At 30.2% G+C, this 24,731-nt stretch overlaps 4 protein-coding genes across 6 annotated transcripts; 2 read left to right on the top strand and 2 right to left on the bottom strand.

Moving 5' to 3' along the window:
- Positions 1-422: 422 nt before the first annotated feature.
- On the bottom strand, positions 423-7,803 carry LOC122569078 (protein Jumonji). The gene is made up of 14 exons (XM_043729558.1): positions 7,649-7,803; positions 7,475-7,502; positions 7,288-7,398; positions 6,907-7,076; positions 3,226-6,838; positions 2,917-3,142; positions 2,686-2,838; positions 2,411-2,609; positions 2,176-2,324; positions 1,742-2,051; positions 1,245-1,651; positions 1,069-1,167; positions 689-991; positions 423-611 (listed from the first exon to the last, which is right to left on the bottom strand). Exons 3-14 carry the CDS (start codon positions 7,371-7,373, stop codon positions 525-527), a joined length of 5,802 nt encoding a protein of 1,933 aa, XP_043585493.1. The 5' UTR covers positions 7,374-7,398; positions 7,475-7,502; positions 7,649-7,803; the 3' UTR covers positions 423-524.
- Positions 7,804-8,145: 342 nt separating this feature from the next.
- On the top strand, positions 8,146-9,823 carry LOC122569080 (LITAF domain-containing protein). 2 transcript variants are annotated; one of them, XM_043729563.1, is made up of 4 exons: positions 8,146-8,279; positions 8,763-8,902; positions 8,995-9,151; positions 9,238-9,823. In XM_043729563.1, the coding sequence occupies exons 2-4, from the start codon at positions 8,788-8,790 to the stop codon at positions 9,341-9,343; spliced, it is 378 nt and encodes a 125-aa protein (XP_043585498.1). In that variant the 5' UTR covers positions 8,146-8,279; positions 8,763-8,787; the 3' UTR covers positions 9,344-9,823. The 2 variants fall into 2 exon arrangements, with proteins under 2 accessions (XP_043585498.1, XP_043585499.1); XM_043729564.1 differs by lacking the exon at positions 8,146-8,279 and adding an exon at positions 8,400-8,512.
- Positions 9,824-10,508: 685 nt separating this feature from the next.
- Positions 10,509-14,918, top strand: LOC122568923 (pyruvate dehydrogenase phosphatase regulatory subunit, mitochondrial). The gene is made up of 14 exons (XM_043729217.1): positions 10,509-11,212; positions 11,293-11,505; positions 11,576-11,739; positions 11,843-12,006; positions 12,096-12,279; positions 12,348-12,553; positions 12,609-12,924; positions 13,098-13,255; positions 13,332-13,480; positions 13,556-13,763; positions 13,882-13,971; positions 14,054-14,233; positions 14,312-14,512; positions 14,635-14,918. Exons 1-14 carry the CDS (start codon positions 10,953-10,955, stop codon positions 14,842-14,844), a joined length of 2,703 nt encoding a protein of 900 aa, XP_043585152.1. The 5' UTR covers positions 10,509-10,952; the 3' UTR covers positions 14,845-14,918.
- A 34-nt stretch (positions 14,919-14,952) lies between these two features.
- Positions 14,953-24,683, bottom strand: LOC122568922 (CCR4-NOT transcription complex subunit 1). Of its 2 annotated transcripts, none has more exons than XM_043729215.1 (14): positions 24,276-24,683; positions 23,502-23,714; positions 22,918-23,352; positions 22,536-22,832; positions 21,509-22,452; positions 21,258-21,411; positions 20,178-21,179; positions 18,467-20,104; positions 18,123-18,386; positions 17,835-18,049; positions 17,542-17,748; positions 17,348-17,474; positions 15,742-17,270; positions 14,953-15,661 (listed from the first exon to the last, which is right to left on the bottom strand). In XM_043729215.1, exons 1-14 carry the CDS (start codon positions 24,375-24,377, stop codon positions 15,583-15,585), a joined length of 7,206 nt encoding a protein of 2,401 aa, XP_043585150.1. In that variant the 5' UTR covers positions 24,378-24,683; the 3' UTR covers positions 14,953-15,582. The 2 variants fall into 2 exon arrangements, with proteins under 2 accessions (XP_043585150.1, XP_043585151.1); XM_043729216.1 differs by having other exon boundaries at positions 17,354-17,474.
- Positions 24,684-24,731: the final 48 nt, after the last annotated feature.

The raw sequence follows: 24,731 nt of genomic DNA, 5'->3' as shown, positions 1-24,731 counted from the left end.
AATAAACTTTGTATACATAAGTATGCTATTATATGTTATTATTTATTTAATTCTTAAATAAGTCCTATAGAATTCGTCTATTGTAAGAAATATTTAATAAGATTATATTTCTATAACTCTGTAAACTATTGAAATATAGTTTATATATTCATACACTTTATATTTATAATTATAATATACGAGAATAAAATGCAAAAAATATGTGTTTTTGTATCGTACTTGCAATTAGAAGTACGATTTACAGATGGTAAAAGTAATCTTTTTATTTTGAAACTTAGGGATTTCATTAGAGGTTCACATCAAATTATTTAATTTTTTTTAATACTATACTAATACTAATAATGAAGTTGATTCGCCTTAAAATTACGAAACAAATTTTTTTATACAATTGTATTATTATGAGAAAAATAATAAATATGTTATATATATATATATATATATAAAACAAAATTCTGTAATTATTATTAGATAGATTAATAAATAATTGTTATGTATGTAATTTAATAAATAACTTTGTAAACCCCTTACTTTGTTTGTTTGATTTGATTAGTCTTTTTAGATTTGGCTTCAATTCTTTCTTCTAGTTTATGGATCAAATCATTTAATTCTTCCTATTATGAAAATAAAAATTATTTTAAATAAAATTATTATTTATAAAAGCCACTTAAGCTCAAAAAAATATATTTACCTCGTTATATGTGTACATTAGAGTACAATGTTTTAAAATTTGTTTCTTTCTATCAAACAATTGCAATGCATGTGGTAAACAGTAAACACTGTCATCTTGTGAATTACTCACTAATGAAACAAACAAATTAGCTCTACAAGTTTCACATTCAAAGTCGCCATCATCTTCTTTTACTTTTTTTCCTTTCTTTCGTTTTCCACTATCTGGTAAAGGTAATCTTTCTGTGTTTATGAGACCTACTGATTCTAATTGTTTACGATAACTTATTTCTTTTTCACGAATTTTAATTACACTTGCTAGAATCTGCAAATATAATTATTTATAAATCATTTATGTAGTTTTACATTTTTTATCTCATAATTATTAGCTCTCATATTTACCTGTTTTAATACTTCTATATGAGATCTAGAGTCATTAATAATATTAAATAATAATCTTTCAAATGAAAAGATTGATGGTTCACAACTATCTTGTATATCCTATAATAATTATTTAAAATTATTTTGCCATTCTATAAAATATGTAAAATAAAAATAGAGGAATGTTATTCACTTACTTTAAATACTTGTTCAGCAGTTTCTAACCAGGATGGTTGTGCAAAGTAAACACTTTCAGATACTACATAACCAGTGCATATACTTGATGTAAATGCTTTAGGAAATACAACTATAAATTGCCCTGGTTCCTGAACAGTTTGGCATAGTGATACTCCGTTACTAACCAATAATTCTGGAGGAACCATTGCTGTATCTGATGGCAGCCATATAGTTTTATTTTTACAATATCGTGGAACCATTTTTGAAAGAGCCTCTCTAAAGTTATTGTTGTGTTCGTCGGGTATACCATACCAAATTTTTTTAGCACCAGTATGCAAATATTCTATCCAAGGAAGACCATGAGGATCGCGGTACCAACAACATGCACTAAATAACATACCCACATGAAGTGTTGGTACAGTCACACCTACAAATAAAATTAAAACGGTTGTAAATAAGAAAATATCAATTTATAACATATGTTTTAGTTATAGAAATTTAAAGAAATGTTTTATACCCATTATAGGACCTAAAGCTCTCAGTACTGAGCCCGCGTTATTAGTAAGTACTTTAAGATTCCATGGATGTCTTGCGAACGGACTATTTTTAGCAACCGAAAATCCAAAACCGCGTCCACTTGAATCAATGCTTGCAGCGTGTACACAAACATGTCTTTTCCTTTCTGCAACATGTTTCCAAAATGCACTCTCAACCTCATCAGCAGAAGCACCTTCTGTTTCGTTTCCAGATCGTTGATTTTCACCAAACCACATACGTTGTGTGTTTCGTGCAATACGATAAAAAGCGTTTAACGGCATGTTTCTACCCTGTAAAATTGTATATTTATATATACAATATTATATATACAATATTATATATACAATATTTATATATACAATATATTATATAAATCATGAAGAACTGAAAATTATATAATTTTAGAATTCTCACTTTAACGATGCATTCCTCAATTTCGTCAGAACTATCATCATCTTCATCTTCTTCATTTTCACTTATTGGTGCATTTTGCCTTTGTAAAACTCTACTTTCTCTTTTCATCCACTCAGATTCGACTTCATCAAATAATTTACCTCGTTCCTCTAAATCGCATTATTTTATTAATAAATAATTTTAAAATATTATAGTTTCTTATATTACTACATTTTCTATATTTATGAACAAATACCTGGAGATAATGTATCATATGGTAATAAGTATTTGCAGTAAATGTCATCCAATTTGGTTACACGATCTTGAGCAGATTTTGGTATTTTCATCCCATCAGCTACTTTCTGCCACTTTTTCTTTTCAATCACTTCTTTTAATCCGCCTAAACTTTGAACTGTTTGATATAAATGAGGCAAATCAACTTCCATACCACCAATCTATAAAAAAGAAAAAGAATTGAAATAATAAACACATTAAAGAGAATAGAAAGAAATCATAAATATAAAACTGTACCCAAGGTGGATGAGTTAATGTTATGCTTTGTGTAGCTAAATATTTCTTTATAGCCATCATTTCTTTCACATTGGGACCCCATCTATGTAACATACGATGTACATATTGATTATAAGCAGTAAACCTCATATCATCTGATACTTTGCATTCCGGCTAAAATAGAAAAAACAATGTATTTATATTTTGTAAATATATACATTTAATTATGCAACAGCTTTTAATGAATGTTACTTTAAAATTAGGTGGTGGCACAACTCTGCATATTCCAAATTTCTCTGCAATTGGCCTTATTTTGTCTATGTATTCTAAAGGATCTTGGAAATCTTTTTCAGTAGGATGAAATGTTGGAGCTTCAACTAATCGTGCTTCATTATTTTCATCTTTTGCACTTGGAAATGTTACGTTATTGATGGGAGAATATATTTCAGAACCCTTCTGTTTTGCTTTGATCTGACATCTAAAATTTTAGAAATACAGAATAATGTATTTAATAAAGTGAAAAGCAAAGATGCAATTCTTTTTATGTTCAAGTTGCATTACCTTTTCCCATTCTTATTTGAATCAATTGAGGTTTTTCTTTCTCTAGGAGTTTTTGGTGATTTTGGCAATTTTTCAGTTACTATATTTAATCCAATATTTTGCCTATTTGGAATTTGTACTATGTTTTCATTTTTATTTGGAGTAGATGGTTGAAGTTCAGAATTAGATGTAGTAACAGTTGATGCTGTACTTGAAGAAGTAGATGGTATTGAATGATCAGTTGTTATTAGAGTAGAATTAGGTGGAGTACGAGTTGTAGGCTGTACTGTCCCTACAGGAGGACAACGTGCAATTGATGATGGAGGTTTAGTAACCAATTTTGCTCTTAAAAGAACTTTTTGATTAGGACCATTTGGTCCTTCAGTACCAAGTTTTACAGCTACACCTTGAATTAATTGCTGTCCTTGAACTAAATTTGGTCCATTCCTTGTGACAGCTTGTAAAGGTATGTAAAACAGTTGACCATCATTTTCATCATCATTTTCGTTATTGCTTTCAGTCTGAGTAGATATCTCTGTACTTTTTTGTTGATTTGTATCACTTTCTCCAATCTGCTTTTGTGTTTGTGTATTATCATCAAGATTTACTTGTACAGCTATTGAAGTACTACAATTTACATTACTCCAAGTTGTTGTTAATTTATCTAATGGTAAAACTTGTATATTAGCCAAAGTTGCAAAATTTTTTGGTAATTCAAATTTGTTTACATTTAATGTTGTATTTGATATATTTTTTATTTCTACTATTTCATTTTCATTTTTTGCAGAATTATTGATGGAATTTTCTTTAAATATTGTCATTTCACAATTATCTTTAATTATTCTTTCTACATTTTTATTTGCTTCACTCACAGATTTATTTATGTTATTTTCGGATTTATTTGCATTATTGACAAATTTATTTGTATTATTTTCAGATTTATTTGCAGCATTATCAAATTTATTTGAATTATTTTCAGATTTATTTGTATTATTTTCAGATTTAGTTGCATCCATCTGGGATAGATTATGAATCACGTTTGATTTATTAGATTCTCGAGCTTTACGTCTAAAAGGAGTACTAACAGGGATTTCTGTATCACTTTCAAATGCATAAACACTGCTTTCATTTTCCGGAGAAAATGCATTTGCATTACGAGTTACTGTTTTACGTTCTTTAACTTTTGGTAAAAAGGGTTTTCTTGGTTGAAATATGGTTTTCTTCTCTGTTGATATCTTTTTTTCATTAGAACTATCTGTAGAATTTTGATCAGGTTTTAGTGCACTATCACCTTCTTCTCCAGAACATGAGTCTTTATTTAGCTTTATGTTCCGCCCTTTATTAATATCTTTTAAATTTGTATTCTGTTTGTTAATATTAATATTAATATTAGAAAACTCATTCTGTTGTTTTATATCAGATTGTAATTCTCCTGTTATAATGGGAGCATATTTATTATATGTATTCATGCGATCTTTTACATTAGCCTTTTCTGCTAATTTAGAAAGTGTAACATTAACTGGTCTTACCAAATGTTGAATTTTTGTTGAAATTGATAAATGTGATACATCAGTCTTTTTTTCACAAACATCATATTTAAAAGTAGACACATTTTCCATTTCTAACTTACTTTCCTCTTTAGCAAATGAACTTTCATTTAACCATTTTTCAATTTGTTCAGTCGACATATTTACTTTCTCCTTCCTTACATGCAATGTTGATAAAGACATATCTATAACATTTGTGGATGAAATCTCTGTTTTATGATGACATTCTTTTTCAGTATTTGTTGATATTTCTTGTTCTATTTCATCAGATATTAAATCAGGTAACTTTGATTTATCTTTTTCAGATTTTTGAAGATGCTGATTATATGGTATATTTAATACTGGTGGAGAATTTATACTTAGTAAAGGTTCATTACTCGACAATTCCTTATCTACCTCTTTATTAGCTACATATGAATTTTGTTCATTTTCCATTTTAGCTGTTTCTAATTTATCACTGGTCTTTTTCGTGGTCAGAAGATTAACATTAACATGTGTTTGACAAGAGTTTAATACTTTGGATATTGCTTTCTTCGTAAATCCCCGAAAAGATTCTTCGTCATCTGATATTTTTGAAAGGTCGGTTTTTACAAAATTTTCATTTAAAGACTGCTCAATTTTATTCTCAATATCTTGATTGTTATTTTTATTAACAATCTCCTTTTGTACATTATCATCTTTCTTTCTTTTTAATTTATTGAGCAACATACCTAATGTCTCTTCATCAGAATCTGTACTTTCAAATTCAGTATCCTTTAATTCTTTTTGCTTTTGTCCATTACTTTTTTCAGGTAATGATTTAGTAGAGCTTTGTTCTCGTTTACGTTTAGCTACAAATTTTTCTTTATTAAATTTTGCATTATTTTGAACTTGGCATTTTGATTTAATACTTATATTATTTTGAATCTCCATTCTTGTAGTTATATTTTTAGTAGAAGATCTAAGATATCGACTTACAGGTTTATTTAATTTTCCTAAACTTCTTCTTGTAACAGGTCTTGTGTTACTAGTGCCATTAGAACTTACAGATTCTTCATCACTATCAATTTCACAATACTTGTGAACTCTTATTAATCTTTTACTTTTAAAAGTAATTTTATTAGTTTTGGTCTTATCCGATCGTTTATTTGACGTATTATGAATAGAAGTAATTTTATTATCTTTATTTTTAGCAGTTGTTTTTGTAACAGATTGTTTTACTTTAGTTTTGATTTCATTTTCTGGTTGAGTAGTTTTACGTGTATTTGGTAATTCTGGAAAACTGTCCATAGAAACATTATCATCATTTTCTAAATCAGGACTTACGAGTTTCCGTCCAAGAATTTCCATATATACAGCAGCTGCTTCTTTAGTTTTCCTTGTTGGTCTCCTACAAAGATTTTTTGGGGAAATTGTGCCACTATGAGAACGTGTAATTCTTCTCATTTCAGATTTACTTCTTGTACATATGTTTTTTTGCACAGTCTTTTGAATTGTACGTTTCATCTGTGGAGCTGATTTTTCCAAAGGACCTTCTTCTTCTTCTTCAGATGTAGAATCAGAATTTGATGTATCACTATTCTTTTGTTTTACTATAACTTTCTTCTTTGGTTTAGGTGGTACAGGTTTAACTTTTGAAGGACCTGTTTTTGTTTTATCTGCAAGCACACTACTTCGTAAACCAAGTCTCTTAGTTTCAATTCTTGGTAAAAATTTTCTGGGTGCTAATTTGTTTACAGATTTTAATAACGTTCGTTCTGTACAAGATCTTGTTCTCATAACACATGATGTTTTAAATTTATTTTTGATTCTTTGTTTAGCAAGACGCTGTTCTTGATATTTCTTTTTGAGTGCTTGTACTGTAGATGTAGTACTTTTAAATGTTGTAATATTTTTCTGTATTGCATTTGAGACTTTCTTCTTGTCAGTAATAATAGGTTTCACTTTTGTGATACTTTTCTGATTTGAATCTAGTTTTTGATTTTCAATAGATGTACTAGTTGAAGATATAGTTTTATCTATTGTTATACGTGCTGGCTTAGTATCTGGTTTTTCCTTTTTACTTCCAACATTGAAAAAATTTAAGCTTGGAGGTAAAATTGGAGTTCCTATATAAAGATTCGAATTAATTATTGATACATAAAATTAATTAAATATGAATTAAAATTTTAAAAACCTCTAAAGCACAAAAACGTCAAGAAGTCTTCTGTATTTGGTCGTTTGTGAGTTATTAATTCTGTTATAACTGCTGGTTTAGTCTTTTCTTTATCCTTGATAGGAGTATGTGAAGGATTGAAAACTGTTGTTGCACCTTGTGCAAATTTTCTTTGTGCATGTACTTTGGTCCTACAATAAACAATATATGTAAAAAATAAATAATAAAAATAAAAGCTATATTATATCATAATTAAATAAAATCCTTTTTAAGTCATTTAAAGAATATAATTATCTTAAACATATTTGCACATCTTCAGATTCATATATTGCACAAAAAATGTATATTAACTAGTCTATAGCAAGGTACTCATTAGTTATGTTAAAACGTTTATTTATTTACCTCTTTGGAGATTCGGAGAGTGGCTCCATAAGATCCACCAAATCTCCTTCTTTCCTTTTTCTTTTATCATTTCGACTTAACACCATTTTGCAATTTTATTAAAAAATACTTCTGTCAAAAACAACCACAAAAATTTGATACAGAAATATGTTCATTAATATTTGATTACAGAAAATTAAACTATTACCTGATCAATATCTTCATTTTTACAAAAACTAAAAAAATAAGAAATTAAAAAATATTTGAGAACATTATATTATATAAAATGAGATCCGAGTACTGTTACAAATAACAAATATTTAATATAAAAAAATTCAATAAGAAGAAATATAAAATTTAAGAATTTATGTTCTTCTATAACCTTTTAATACTTCAAAGTATTTTTCATTTAAATTAGATAATTAAGAATTGATGATGCATAAAACCACCTAACATCTGTTCTTTACACTGAGCGAACGATTGTTTATTGTGTCAAATAAGATTAAATACCACGCTCTGATCTATGATGTAGATATACATAGATATGCACTATAAAATGATATTGATTTCTCAAGACTTATCCACATTGCATGTACCGCATTGTGTTGAACATAGTACGGTTTGCTTTACTTACATTAAGCATTCAACCAATGGAAAAAATATATAAGACATGTGTAGAAGAAATTATTAGCACCTTCTTATGTATAACGTTTACATATGTCAAAAATTCCTTATTCATTATTTATTAAATTAATTTAGGAAAAATAAAGATTAAAAAACAATATTTGAAATGAAAAATTTTAAATAATCGATATTAGCAGAGATATTAATTTCAATGGAATGTTCATGAAACTCCTATCCTGCCATCTATATATGTATGTGCATAAGAATATTTGTTACGTTTTTCGTGTTTACACTTCAAACCTATTAAAATTATACACATGGACTATATTTAGAAATTACTCATACATTGTTTAAATAATTAGTGTTTAATTTATAATTGTTTTACTAAGGTAGGAAGAACTATGGCGTACTTTGTAATTAGACAAATATTAACAAAAGATTATCGCGACTTGTCATACATTAACTCAAATAAAGTGGGATGTCAGCCTGACATTATTCGTAATCAATTAATTGATATTTAAGATACGATTATTATTGATATTTCTCTTAATGAATAATTATAATTTGTAACTTAATGTAGTATTTAAATTGTATATTTAATAATTTTTAATAATTTTATAAGGTAAAAATTGTTCTGTTATTAATTGGATACTTGATTGATGATATTTCTATAATTTAATGTTTTAAGTGATCTTCAAAAATCTGTCATATTAGATATAATATAACATATATTATATACAATTATTCTTATTTACATCTTGTTAAAATACAATACAAATTTTGAATTATTTGCATCTAAGTATGATTAAAAATATGGATTATTACTATTGTTATTCATTTATACATAGTTACATAATTGTGTTTAATTATAGATAGACTATTTATAAATAAGACATCATGTATAATACTGGACCACCACCACCTTATGAATCACCTCCATATGCACCGCCTGGTTATTCACAAACAATGGGTGGTGTTCCACCTGCTAGCCCTTTCACATCTGCAGAAACTTGTATGTCTCATTCTTATTTTATTATAGTGAACTCTACAATTTAACTAATTAATTAAGAAAATAAATTTAAAAAATGTATTATTTCTTTATAGACACAACTGGACCAACTATAGTAACAACAATTGTTCCACTGGGACCAGGATCAACACATACAATTTGTCCACATTGCCATGCAGAAATAGATACTACAACAAAGACAGAACCTGGCATGATTGCCTATATATCTGGGGTTTTAATTGCATTAATGGGGTATTTACAAAAATATTTTTCAATTACCAATTCAGTATCTCTTGAATAATTTATTATATTACTATTTTGTATATTATCTTCAACAGATGTTGGTTGGGATGCTGTTTGATTCCATGCTGTATTGATGAATGTATGGATATTCATCATAGTTGCCCTAACTGTAAAGCTTATCTGGGACGTTATAGGAGATAAGATAACACAATACTAGTATCTATTGCATTTCACTTTGAAGCCATTTGAAAGTTGCATCATATATATATACATATATAATGAATAAGTTTCAGTTTTTATCTTCAACAAATCTTCAATTTGCAATGTTTGGAACATAAACAGTCAGCTTCAAATATTTTTCACATGAAAGTTTGATATATACAATGCACAATTCAAGATTGCACATAATTATATAAAAAAAGTATTTGATATTTACTTTCATAAAAGGGATCATTAAAAATATTCGTGGATTTAAATATTAAATAAAAAAGTTCCTAAAATTCAATTTATTTGTTATATTTGAAAACTTTTTCATTATAAAAGTATAAAGTAGTTGAGCAGAATGTACAAATGAAAACAAGGTTCATTGATAATTTTGTTTACAACAAATAGTACACAATATAAATTTTCATATGTAACATGTATATAAAATTACTTCTAGATGAGGTAATATTCAAGGTATTTTCAGCACTATCTGATATTTTTGTTGGATATATAAATATTATACACAATATTTCTTTACTTAACTTGCATTAACTGACAGCAGTTGTTATTGCAAGTACTGTTAAAAATCTATTTTTTTAAATTGTTAAAGATGACAAACTTATACAATCTATGTCTGTTTTTATGAAGTCTCATTTAATATATATATGAATAACAATATACTATTGAAAATAACTATTTTTTGGAAATAATGTGCACTACTGTCTTTTTATCACTTATAAAAATTTATATGTTTTCAAATAGAAATAAATACTTCGTAACATATAACAGAAAAGTTACATTTTAAAAATAAGATCATTTAATAATGTTAATGTAAAATAAAGTTAATATTCCATAAATTATGTAATTAATGCCCATTTCTCATTTTCAATGAAGTATCTATATATGTATAAATACAAATTAATATAGATATTTTATAAATAATTTATACTAATAGCAAATCTCAAAAATTTATTTTTGAATAAGATAGTAATTTTTACTTGTATATTTATAGAAGAGACTAATTCTTACAATAGTCATAAAAAATAAGTGTAGTCATAAAATATAGTCATAAATAATAATAATCGTAAAAATAAGCATATTTGATTAAATAATTAATTATTTGATTAACTGTATTTTTGATATTACTTTAGTGTAATATATGTGCTTTTATATAAAATGTTTAGCAATGTAATCTATATTAATAAGATTATAATACTATAAACAAAATGAATAAAATTTAATGTCCTATGTAATTTTTACCTGCCCTTACATATTTTCGTCGACTTTTACTAGTTTTTTAATATAAATTGGTTATAACTACTTATTTTTTTTCAAACCGATTTTATCTAAGTGATCGTAAAAACTTACAGGAACATGACATTTATTAAAGACTAAATGTATTTTAAATTTTGTAAATTAAATGTTAACATAATATAGTTGAAAGTGTTTGAAGACAATTAATGAAACGATAGTTCAGAGAACAGTCTCGCATTTTATAACAATCTAACCTTAAAAGAAACGTGATGATCTATAAGCATACATGTATATTTATATTGTTTTTACGTGAAAATTAGTAGAAGATATTAAAGTTCTATCTATATACATTATGACAATGTGGCATCATTCTAAATTAATTTGTAATAAATTTGTGACAAAATGGAATAATTTTGCTTTTTACAACTACAACAAAAGAATAAGACATAGTAGTTCAAAAACTACTGTAGAAACAAATGAAGATGTTGATGACCCACTTCCTAAGCAAACAAAAGTTGTTATATGTGGAGGTGGTGTTATGGGTGGTGCAGTTGCTTATCATCTTTCACTTATGGGATTAGGATCTCAAACTGTTATTGTAGAAAGCGGCAGGTATGAAATGGCAGACTTTGTAAGTCTATTTTGGACTGGATGAAAATGTATTTTCATTTATTTACTTTGATTAAATTTAGATTAGGAGGTGGAACAACCTGGCATACATCAGGATTAGTAGGAGCTTTTAAACCAAGTTTGGCACAAGTTAAGCTTGCTCAAAATACCATAGCATTATATAAAGCATTGGAAAAAAAAGGCTTATCAACAGGATGGAAACAATGTGGTAGTCTTTCTTTAGCACGCACAAGAGATCGTATGACTGTATTTAGACGAATGAAAGCACAGTCTATGTGAGTCAATTACTAATTGTAATAGTATATAAAATTAATTAAATGTAAATCATTCTATGAATATTTTCAGTTCCTGCAATATTGAATGTCATTTAATTACACCAAAACAAGTACAAGAAATATGTCCATTATTACGAGTAGATGATTTAGTTGGTGGATTATGGATCCCAGGGGATGGAGTGGGAGATCCATATCAAATTTGTTTAACATTAATAGGAGAGGCAAAAAAGAAAGGTGTTTACAGTTTTTTATGAAAGTAAAAAAAGATATAAGAATATGTATTTAATTTCATATTATAATGAGATTGTAAAATACATTTAACTCCTAATACTTCTAGGTGTTAAAGTGTTTGAAAACTGTAAAGTTACTAAAATTATTACACAAAATGGTAGAATTGCAGCTGTAGAAACAACACATGGTACTATTGAATGCGAACATTTTGTCAATTGTGCTGGATTTTGGGCACGTAATGTAGGAAAATTAAGCGAGCCATATGTAAAGGTTAAATATTTCCTTTATTGTTATTAGTGAATATAAGAAAGAAATATAATTTTTGTAAATAAGCTGAATTAAATATATTCTATTTTTAGGTGCCTCTTCATCCTGTAGAACATTATTATTTGCATACAAAATCAATTAATGGTTTAGATCCTATGACCCCTGTTATAAGGGATTTAGATGGATATATTTATTTTCGAGAAAATAACGGAAGTTTATTAGCTGGTGGCTTTGAACCAGTTGCAAAACCAGCATTTGAAGATGGAACAATACCTGGTTGGATATGGATTTTTATTTATTATTGACCTTATATAGATTTAAATATGTAACAAATTTTAATTTAGGAGGTACAGAGCAAAGATTTCTGCCAGAAGATTGGGACCATTTTCATATATTACTTGAACAAATGCTTTATAGAATTCCAAGTCTAGGAAATGCTATTTTAGAAAGATTATGTAATGGTCCTGAAGCATTTTCTCCAGATTGTAAGTGGATAGTTGGTGAAGCACCAGAAATACGTAATTATTATATTGCTGCTGGTATGAAAACGGTAAGTTACCTTAACTTATGAAATTATAAGATATACAAAAATATAATTTTCATAGGTGGGTATATCAGCAGCTGGTGGAGTTGGTCGAGCAACTGCAGAATTAATAGTTAATGGTTCAACATCTTTAGATATGTATGAATTAGATGTGTCACGATTTTTGGGACTTCATAACAATCGTAAATTTCTACGTGATCGAGTAAAAGAAGTTCCTGGCATGCATTATGCTCTACAATATCCACATCATGAATTTAAAACTGGTAGAAATTTAAGAATGTCTCCAATTTATCCAAAACTTCGAGCAGCTGGTGCTATATTTGGTCAAGTAATGGGGTACGAACGACCATCCTGGTTTCAATTAGATGGTGATAATGGTAGGTTCACTCTCTTTTATAAAAGACAAATTTTCTATGAAAAATTTTATATTACAAGATAGATATTTCTATATCTTTTAGTATAAAATTCTTCATAAAATATTATTTATTAACATGTCTGTATTATAAAAGAAGAAATTGGATTTTATTATACAGATTGCTTTGCTACACAGATTTAGAGACGATTGATGGGTTTCAAAGATGTAAGATAGCATATACGAATACGTTCAGTAAACCACCATGGTTTGAAGCAGTTTGGAATGAGTATGCTGCATGTCGAGAAACAATTGGACTGAGCGACTATTCTTCTTTTACTAAAATTGATTTATGGGTATGATAGATTATCGTAACTAATATATGGATATATTATTGCATTACATCATTTTTCAATTCATGTATTGTTTTAGTCAAATGGAACGGAAGTAGTCGATTTTTTACAATATTTGTGTTCCAATGATGTTGATGTTCCAGTAGGAGGTATTATTCATACAGGTCTACAAAATCATCGTGGAGGTTATGAAAATGATTGCAGTTTAGCACGTATTGCTCCCAATCAGTAAGTTATTTAAATAAGTTGTACAACTTATAAGATATAAGATACAGCTATATAATCAGTCTTTTTATATTTAAGTTATATGATGATTGCACCTACCATACAACAAACTCGATGTAAGCATTGGATTAATCGTCATTTACCAGTAGATGGTTCTGTAGCAGTATCTGATGTAACATCAGCATATACAGCAATCTGTATTATGGGTCCTGCTACTAGGCAATTATTATCAGAATTAACAGATACTGACTTAAATCCCAAAAACTTTCCATTTTTTACTTTTAAGGTATTTATTATTAATTATTAATTATAATTATATTTATTATTAATTATAAGTATATTTAATTATTATATTATTCATATTTAATTTTATTATGTTTACCACACATTTATTTCTTGAAAAGGAGTTAGATGTTGGTCTTGCTAATGGAATACGCACAATGAATCTAACTCATACTGGAGAACTTGGCTATGTCTTATATATTCCAAATGAAGTTAGTATCCTAAATTAATAAAAAAATCTTCTCCAAATTATGAATTTTATATTTTATTGATGTACACATTACACATTTGTAGTTTGCATTACATGTTTATACAAGATTAGTAGATGCTGGAGTTAAGTATGGAATAAAACATGCTGGTTACTATGCAACTCGAGCTTTACGAGTTGAAAAATTTTACGCATTTTGGGGTCAAGATTTAGACACCTTTACTACTCCTTTGGAATGTGGACGAACTTGGAGAGTAAAATTAGATGTAGTTATCTTTAAAATTTACATGATTTATATATTAAAGTTTAATTAAAACAATATTTTAAAGCTGTATGCTTAATAGAAAGGTGTGCATTTTATTGGAAGAGATGCTCTTTTAAAACAACGCGAAGAAGGTGTAAAACGGAAATATGTGCAGCTATTATTAAACGATCATGATCCCGAATTAGATACATGGTGTTGGGGCAGTGAACCTATTTTTAGAAATGGAAAATATTGTGGAATGACAACTACTACAGGTTACGGATTTACATTTAAAAAGCAGGTACATATTTAACGTTATTAACTGATTACTAAATTTATATGATTATAAAACTTTGGTAAATTTTGAAAGCATAAAAATTACAAAATATAAACATTTATAATAATTAATAAGTTTTTATTTAGGTTTGTCTTGGATTTGTTCAAAATTTTGACTCACAAGGACGTCCACAAGAAGTGACAAATGAATATATATTGTCAGGAGATTACGAAGTAGATGTAGCGGGAATAAAATTTCCCGCAAAATGTCATTTGCATAGTCCTAATTTACCAACCAAATTTCCAGATAAGGAAAGGGATTCTTATCATGCAACACGTGATCATCAAGTTGTTTGACTCTGACAATATAAGTTTTGAATTGTGTACAAATAATGTATATAAAGTTTAATAAATTATTTAATAAGTGACAATTATAAATCACTACTTAACATATAAAGCAAAGGATTACTTAAACCACATTTTAATTAATCAGCTTTATCTTTTTTCGTAGCTACAATTCTTAAAAAATTACATCAATGTATATTAGTAATTATATACTATATTACAGATTTTCAGGTGCACCATACATTCTGCAAATACTCCCTAAATGACTTACATAGTACAACATATTAATTTTGGTACTGATTCAATATACCACTTATTCATAATACATTTATATTCAATTTAACCTACAAAAATTCACTATTACTTCTTGAACACCCTTGCTGTCTTGACTTCCTCTTCTTCATTATGATACGCATTATACTGACATTTGTGCTATAATATTACAATGTCGTGGTAACACACTGTCTCAAGTACACTGTTGAAAAGACACATTTTGTGAGGTTGAATGTTCGTTGCTTTCTGATCGATGCAACAATATTTTTATTAAAATATTAACATAATAGTAATCTCGCTTATTCTAGCTCAATTGATACACTTAATATACGATTATTCAATATCTATCCACCAAAAGTTAAGCCCAAAGTATGGTACATCTATCCGTACATTAACAACTTTTTACACGCGATTCTTATTATTTATGTTCTTCTTTTTTACTGTACACAAATCGACAATGAAAAATAAAGCATCCTATCACTCTGGGATATTCGGTTCCCGAATGGATTCTAAATCTTTTAGGTTCCTACACGAATGAGCTATTGAATCGAATAACCTGAAACAATATAAATAAAAAAATATACATTATATGGAAAATCAAAATAATAAAATACACAATTATTATTAATAACTTACTTTTCAATTTCTGGTGCACAGTGAACAAATTCATGCGTCCAGAATTTGTATGTTGGATTTTTGATAAGTTCAACAAAAGTAACGAGAAGACCCCATGGGTGAGGTCTATTTACAACAAGTCTTTCAAGAATAACTCTTGTAATTTGTTCTTGTATCGCTTGCGTATTGGCTTCAACAAACAAGTACAGAAGTGTACAACTGAAGTAATTCGTATGGGTGTTAGGATACCGCAACTGATTCATAATTGCATTTATGAATAAATAACGACCTTCTGTATCAAGATCCACTGCCAAGTTTTGAAATATATCCATATGTGCAGAGTGTGCGATAGCAGACATGTTAGGCGTATGTCCTTTACTGCGAATAAAAGATATAGCTTGTGTCCCAACATAAAGTACGAGAGCGTTCATTAATGGAATATTATAGCGGAAACCAGTGTCTTGAGATACTTGTAAATTACTACGCAATTCAGAAAGAAAAGTAACTGGAGCTCGCGCTTTTAAATACGAATCAAGTTCTTTTTTGAAACTTAATGGCTGTATCATAGACGCAAAATTTGTCAATATTCGGGGGGTATGTGTTGCTTGCTGCAGCAGATTAACTGTTAAATTCGGCGTGAATGGATCAGGTAACCGCATACTTCTTGGATATGCGCTTAAAACAATATTTTTCATCTGTGTGCAATTAAGTGGAATTACATCACAAAATCCATAATGATATTCACAAAGAAATTCAGGAAAATCGTGTAATAAGACTAATAGTACTCTAATTGTTCCTCTGTATAACGTAATAACAGGCTTTGCAAGTTCCGTGTTTCGAAGGTATGATGCAAGATACTTAAAGAGATCAATTAAAAGTTGCGCATACATGCCCCAACATTTTTGTTGTGGTGTAATCGCAAGCGTACGTCCAATAAAAACTCTGTGTGCAACTATATCCAGCCAAGCGTAACAAAATCCTGAAGCTTTGGCCGGTCTAAGTATATGTAGCGTATGGCAGAAAGCAGTTAATACTTGATAATTTATTGCTTCCAATACAGGTTCAGGGGCGCAAAGTTCCAAGAAAAGCATGATGAAAATTCTATGATACGGCAATTGTTGAAAATCAGTTCCTCGCATTTCCTGATCCTGTAGTAATACGCCAGCAACGATTCCCAAAACCTTGTTCAGTAAATTAATTTTCGTATGAGTGTTTGTGCTATCACCAGAATGTTTTACCAGAAGTGCAATCAAACGAACGAAAGCATCCAACGAATGGAAACATTTCGCACGAACAACAGATATTGCAGCACTTGTATCAGCTAAAGCACGATAACACGAATCGACACACATCTGAGTACTCAATTTAAAGAATCTTGTTATGAGATCGTCTGTCTTAAGGATTCCATGAATGTTCATTTGATGAACAAACATTCCGAAAGCTTTCGTGGGATCACGAGCGTGCGTTGGATTATGATGCATTGAGATCCATTCGCGTAACAAATATTCCGTCTTTTCCATCAATCCAGGTGGATCGTCAAAGTCACGAGCCTGTTAAAAACAAATAACATAAATTGTAAATACAAACGTGTGTTCTTGATGCCTTAGGATTGGCAGAATTTACTTACTCTCACCTGTAGAATTCCAGAATGAATATGCGCTGTAGGGCCAGCAGGAGCTCTGTCTGCTAATACTCCTGTGTCATGATTTACACGCAATGATTCTATCAGATTTGTCAGTCTAAATAGTAAAATTCTGAAAAAAATATATGTTTCATTTGAATTAATTCTGCACTAATTAATATCATAATATTAATAGTCACCCTTCAGGTGGTGCTCTGTGGTGAGCTATTCGGGCAAGTATTTCAATTGTGTGAAATAGGTCAGATTCGGCAACATGTGTAGTTTGTCTTTCATCAATTAAATAAAGTTGCACCAACTGCATAGCAAATGCTGTCGCCATAGAATTTCCAGAATCAATAGCTTGAGCCAAAGCTAAATCATACTGTGGAAGACTAATTAAATGAGACCTAAAAACGATAGTAACGATGTTATTTATATTTTATCACTCAAATAAATTTAATAATTTAATAATATATTGTGAAAAGTAGAATACCTGATAAGATAATCGACAGCTTCGAAGTTGTATCGAAACTCTTCTCGACACTCAGTTAAACACCGAGTAATGTGTTTGTTTGTCCATTGCATGCCATAGGCACGTGGATCTTGTAAACATTTTAAAATACGTAAATGAAGTTCTCTATATCGCAATATAATTTCTGAATCTATTACACCACTAATGGTAGGGCCATCTAATAAACCTTCTACAGCCTAGAATTAGAGATATATAGGTTGCATATAATATAGATTACATACTTAAATAATATAATTTGTAATAATTTACTTTTTTAAGTAATGTCATAGCAGCGCCTGCATCTCTTGACCTTCGTGTTAGGATAATAGAATCTAAGAGACTGTGAAGAGCAGCATGTTGTGGAGGAGGTGCAACTGGACCCATTGCAGCAAGCAATACTTCAACTTCAGCTGCAAGTTTTTCTAACATAGCTCCAACTTCATCGTTACTCACGGCTGCTGCATATGCAGCAACTTGTTGTGCCGTCGCTACTGCAACTGCTGGATTAGCAGCAAATGCAGTTACAGTAGGTTCCTTTAAGAAAAAAGTATTTTAAATAAACAATATTATATAAGAATTATAAATACACGACATATAGAATATAGAATACATACTGTAACAGGTTTTGGCATTAACAAAGCTTGTGTGTCTCGTTCAGATAGTGGTAAGAATCCTGGAATATTTCTCGCAAATTCTTCATAAACAGCCATTTGTTGAGGCGTCACTCCGCCAACTTTTAGTCTTATTTGTTCAGGCATTCTCTCAGCTTGATATTTAAGTAATGGATCGCAATATCTTCTTCCTTCTTGTCGTGCAATTTTTCGTAATTCAATTTCATTCAATAAACGTTTATCCATTTCTGGAATTGCCTTTTCAATAGCTGTTTTTTGTACAAATGCGCAAGCAAGTTCCATATTATCAGCAGCTACTACATTAGCTGCTTGTTCTGCAAGTTCTTTTTGTTGTGGGGTTGTGCCCATCATTGCAGTTAAAAAAGCTTGTTTTAAATTTGTACTAATTGACGCCAAAACTTGATCACGGCAAGTAATCATAGCCATTCCAGCGGTTAAATTACGAACCATATGTCTTGCCGCTGTTCTCATTCGAACTTCTTCTGGATCTAATGCAAAGTCTTTTCTCACAATTTGTTCGCTAGTAGTTAGAGCTATTTTGATCGATCGATCAACTACAGGATGAATCCATTCTTGAATTGCTCTTTCAACAGCTGGACGAACAAACTGTTTCAAATGTGGATGCGTTTGGAATAATGGCAAATTATTATTAATGGTGATATGTTGAGAAATATTAGCAATCCCTGTTACAGAAATATCCATATAATTAAAGCGCGGCTCTGGTGGACCAGTAGGTAAAGATGGTGTTGTATTTGCTGGAGCTGTTTGTGGAACAATAGTTCCGGTTGTAGTAGGGCCAACCAATTCTTCAATAGGACCTTGTGTTTGTTGCTGATTGTTGTTTGATTCAGACTTTTTATTAGGATGTGATAGCTGATATTCTAAGTTCCGTAATTTTTCTGGATCTTTTAAATAAAGCGCAGGTTTTAATTCACCTACATCAATGCTTAAATTTTTGCATAATACTTCTATCTCGAATTTTAAATTCAATTTTAGGTCAGGTTCTTGATGTAATTCTGCTAATACATTCATAATTGCCATCGTCCAAGGATTAGGTGGACGAAAGACACGACTTTTTGCACAACTTTCAAGTACTTTAGCAACAAATGGAACGACATAAAGAAGTTCTTGTTGACCTTTGTGGTATGCTTCGACAAGTAAACTTTTTAGATCTATATCAATGTGTAAAATCGGTTTATTTCTGCCAAGAGTTAACATTCCTAGCCAATGACCTAAATTTTTTAAAAGTGAACGATCAGAAAAATTCGCTATTCCTTTATCACTCCGTAATAGAACCTTTATGTTTCTAAATGTTTCTCTAGTAACCATTTTGTACACTTCTGGTAATTTCAAGCAGTCCAGAAAATTTGAATATAAAGCATGGAAATTTAATTCTATGCTTGCACGTTTCATTACTAAATACTGAGCCATCCAAGGCCAATACTCTTCTGTGACAATTTCTCGAATTTCGTCACATTTTTGTTGTAAATTAAGTTGACTAAGATTATTGAAGATGAATGCTGTTTTATCTTGTAAAGCTTCTGGAGGTGTCGTTATCTTTTCTTCTTTATCGGTTGCTACTAATAACGTATCAATGTTTGTTGCATTAGCAATAGAAGGCTAAAATTAAAGAAAAAATCATAAGTAACAATGAAAATGTATTATGCAGTTCTTAAATTTATATTTTACTTACTCTGGCTGAGAGAGAGGTGGTTGGAGTCGTGGATGATTTCGCTTGAGTAGTGCTTGTCGTTATTGTTGTTGTTGTAATAGTTTTATATGGTGTAGTAACTGGTGCCAGCATAGCTGCTAAAGATTTTGGGAGGACTGGACCTTGAGGTCTTGTGGGAGGCTCCTGCCCCTGTAATCCATATTCTATATACTCAATTAAATGTGGTGGGAACTCACTGAAATGTTGAATTGCCCTGACGTGCTCACAGTATGTTTGGTAGTCTTTTAAACGGCTTTTGAACCGATCCAGAGCTGTTATGCCAAAGTAATACATCTTGCTGCCTTCTGGTTTCCTAAGTGCATCCAATACAAATCTCAGAGCTAATCCAAGTGTCATATAGCTATTAATCAATCCTCTTTCGATAATTCCTCCGAATAATTGTGCCGTAATTTGCAACTCTTTATCTGGGTATTGAGGAAAAAATCGATATTCCTCAAATAAGTTTCGCAACATACAGTTGAATACTTCTCTCTCTCTTTTACTACCAGAATCTTGAAATTTTTTTAACATATCAAGAACTTCATCAATTGATAAGGTAGGATGTGGCGGATGGTTGTATATTCGTTGAAAGTAACTGTTTGCTTCATCTTCAATTTCTTTGGAAACATTTTGTGCCATATCAGGAAATAAGTTCGATGTTTCAGGTATTCTTGCTTTTTCAATGCCTGTTGGTGGTCCAAGTCGTCCTAATCCTCCGATTGTTGTACTTCCAGGTAAAACAGATGGTCCTTGCGTACCAACTGGTCCTGAATGCAACTGTGAAGATAATGGTAACATCGGAAATGGACTTGGAGAAGGTCCCATGAGACGAGAAGGAGAGCCAGGTGCTGATACTAAAGGTCCAAGTGCACCTGATAAATTAAATGCAGAACTACTTGGTGGACCAAGACTGGAACCCAAGCCCATAGATGCAAGACTTGAACTTAAATTTCCAAGCGGATCCACTTGTTTTGAAGAAAACAACTACAAAATTAAATAAGATATATTTATATATAAGATTAGTGTACAAGTAAATATAAGAAATTACATTAATTTCGATACCTGTCCTCCCAAAGTTGCTGGATTAAAAGGTTCCAATCCACGATGTCGTAAAACTCCTGGTGGTGGAGGTCTACTCATTGTACTTTTACTCAACATTAGACTACAATTTTGTACCATTGTCATTATTGCCTCAGAACATTCTTGAGATACACTTCTGTAAAATAAAAAAGAGGAGAAATAAGAAAAATATTAATAATAAGGAAATATTATTTACATTAAAAACATCTAGAATACAAAAACAGTAAACATACCCAGCGCATACTTGCAAACAAGCAAGCATTGTTGTTAGTGTTTCTTGTGGAAGTTGACTTGCTTTTGGTACTGTAAGATCTTCCTTTATACCAGGTCCCATTACTTGAGGACAACGTCTTTGTAAAAACTTTACACAAGCAGTAACAAAAACTTCTCCTTGTTCTCTAATTTTATCAGTCAACCATTTTTCTAATTTTAAATATTCTCTTCTTGAAGCCAAACAGGCTAGATCAATAACAAATGGATATGATTGAGCAGTCAATAAATGAGTTAATGCTTTGAGGTCTTGAGCAACATCAAGAATACGAGATAGTCTTGTTTGATCGTGATCTCCACGTATATACCATTCTGCCATAGCATGCATAATAATAGATTTTATTTTAACTGTATTTCCATGCCATGCATGATGTAGAATAACAGCTGAATTTGGATGATTCCCAAGAAAAATAGGCATTAATGTACTAAGTAATTCTTGTCTAAGTATTGTAATAGGAGCACTAATTTGTAATAATGCTAATACAAGAACATCAGGGCAGTGTTGAATGGGCCATTTAAATATTTCTTGAACTGGTCCATACAGTCCTCTTTCTGCCATATGCAAGAGTAATTCAACTACATTTAAGGACCTCCAAGTTTGTGCTTCCTTACTGTCACTCTCTGGTGCTGCTTTCAATACATCAACAGTTACAGAATGATATGGATAATCAGCGAAACAAAATATATCAGGGCACTTTAAAATTTGTTGCACTAGAGAAAACTGTCCTTCTATGTTATCCCAATGACGATAAAAAAGTTCCACAGGAAACATATCTGGAGGATATCCTTGATGTTGCAATCCCAACCTTAATCCTGTGATCAACAAATTCAATCCTTGTCTATCTTTGATAACAAATTCTGCGTGATCTAGCTTAACTATCACTTCATTCCAAGATAATGTTGATTGCTGTAATTAACAATGAACATAAATTAAAATTAAATACTTAATTTAATATATGAAGTTATTAGATAACAGTTACTAAAAATTACAATTTCTTTTAAAGCTTGAACAAAAACTTCAACATTCCATGTAGTAGGAGCAGCATTATCACTTGATTTTTCCTTATTTGCATCTTGTGTAGCTCCTGAGTTACCCCAAAATGATTGTAATCCTCCAGCATCATCAAGACTACTACAGCTACGTGCCATATGACCTAAAACTCTTGCTGCGCATGTTGGAGATATTTCTCGAGTCCCTAAACCAGCTAAAGCCGACCGACATTCTTCAACACTGTTAGTAAATCCATATCCTAATTCCATAATCAATTCTACTAGAGAATTCCCATCCTAAAATAGACATATTACACACATTAAAAGATTTTTAATATATAATATATTACAATAATTATACAGTTATTATTATTTATATTACCATTTGATTAACAGCCATGTTTAGTTCGATTTTGGTTTGCGGAGTTTCCCCGTTGTCTGGGTACAAGAGTGGTGCTAGCACCACTGGTACCAGCTCACGGGGAAAATCGCGCCTCAAATTCTTAAGAAATTTTTCTTTTGCTTCAGATGAAAGGCCAAATTGATTGGCTGAATGAAAAGCTTGAGACAATATAAGATGAAGAACTTCAGGCAATGAATCGTGCAATCCTTCTTCGTGATGTCTGTTGCTTGTTTCAGAATTAATATAATTTGTTATCAATTCAGGCAGCTGTTTTTGTACGTGCTCTAGAGCTAATGTACGAATTTCAGTATTCTCAGAATGGAGCAATGCAATCGCAAATGCAACTTCTTGTACCAGAGTTAACCCAAGTGCCTTTTTTAAACGTAAAAAAAACTTTGGTGATGGGTTCAAAGTCTAAAAGATAAAGTTAAAATTAACAAAAGTTGTTTGTTTTAAAAGAATATGACATAAAGAAATGTTTAATATATATCAATTTATATAAGTATACACATATACACATACCAATTCTGATAATCTTTACCTAAATAAAAAGTAAAATATACCTTTTGTTGATGAAATGGATGGTCTATAGCAAAGCACAGATTAGAAATAAAAGAAGGTTTGCTAAGAAGATTAGTACACTCTTGTTTTAGAAGTTGTACTTGAAAGTAATCTCTCGCACTTAATTCTGGTGACTCTCCTGTGGAAAAGTCGATGCACGAGAGTAAAGAGCGCAGCAAATGTCTGTCTGCCTCCAAACCCTTCCACTGCACCAGCTAGAATACAATAATACATTTTAGAATGATGAATTATTATATATAAAATATGTATATAAACATAAATATATTAGATATGACCTCTACGGCATTATCATATATTCAGTAACAGAAATAAAACTGAGAAAAGATTATAATATATTTCAAAATAATTTCAAACAAATAAGTATTTTACCACTATTATATTTGTTAAATAACTGAAACATTATTATTATTATTTATGTTTTAGAAGTGAGCATTGAAAAATATACAGAGTTTCATTGTTCGAAATAATACGTTGGAATACATACAAATTACGGAAAGAGGCTAAGTTCAAGATGTATTTCATGCCGCGTGAATATTCAATTGCCATTACTTATAGAATAAGTTTATTAATTTATATATAAATCCACATTTATTTTTTTTTATGAAAATGTTCACTTTAATAATTGAAATTAGATGGAATGTGTAATAATATTCACGAAGCATATTGCGTTGTTCCGAGGACGGCGTGTGATGAATAGAAGGTGGAAGGGGTGGGCATAAGAGATGCAGTAGTACAACAGGTTTTTTTCTACTTACAACTGATATTTCTTGGCAGCTGTCTCGAAAATTTTTCTTATTTAAATTCGTAACCAAATAACTGATTTGTGACAAAGTAAAAGACAACGAGTCCAGGTTCATAGTTCCATGAATACGACCTCGAAAGCTTCAAACGTGTTTGAAGCTTTCTTCGGTATCCACGAATTGCCTCCCCGGATTCTCTCCTCGTTAAAAGCATGAAAACTACATTGGCACAGTCCTGCGACCAACATCGGGATTAATATTTTAAAATACAATTTCAAACCAACGTCATGGCGAGCACAACAAGATAATACTGAAAACGTAACACTACTCCAAAATCACACCATATAACCAGTCACACTTTACTGGTCTTTTTTTCCATCTACTTCGGTAGACTTCTACCTCTACAAGACAGCCGGTTCAATGTTTCTTTAAATCGTCACTAGAGAGCGTTAACGTTCGAATGAAAATCTA

The sequence above is a fragment of the Bombus pyrosoma genome, linkage group LG7 (genome assembly GCF_014825855.1).
Source record: "Bombus pyrosoma isolate SC7728 linkage group LG7, ASM1482585v1, whole genome shotgun sequence".
Classification (NCBI taxonomy): Eukaryota; Metazoa; Arthropoda; class Insecta; order Hymenoptera; family Apidae; genus Bombus; species Bombus pyrosoma.
Note: the sequence above shows the minus strand (reverse complement) of the source record. Positions and strands in the feature narration are given on the sequence as shown.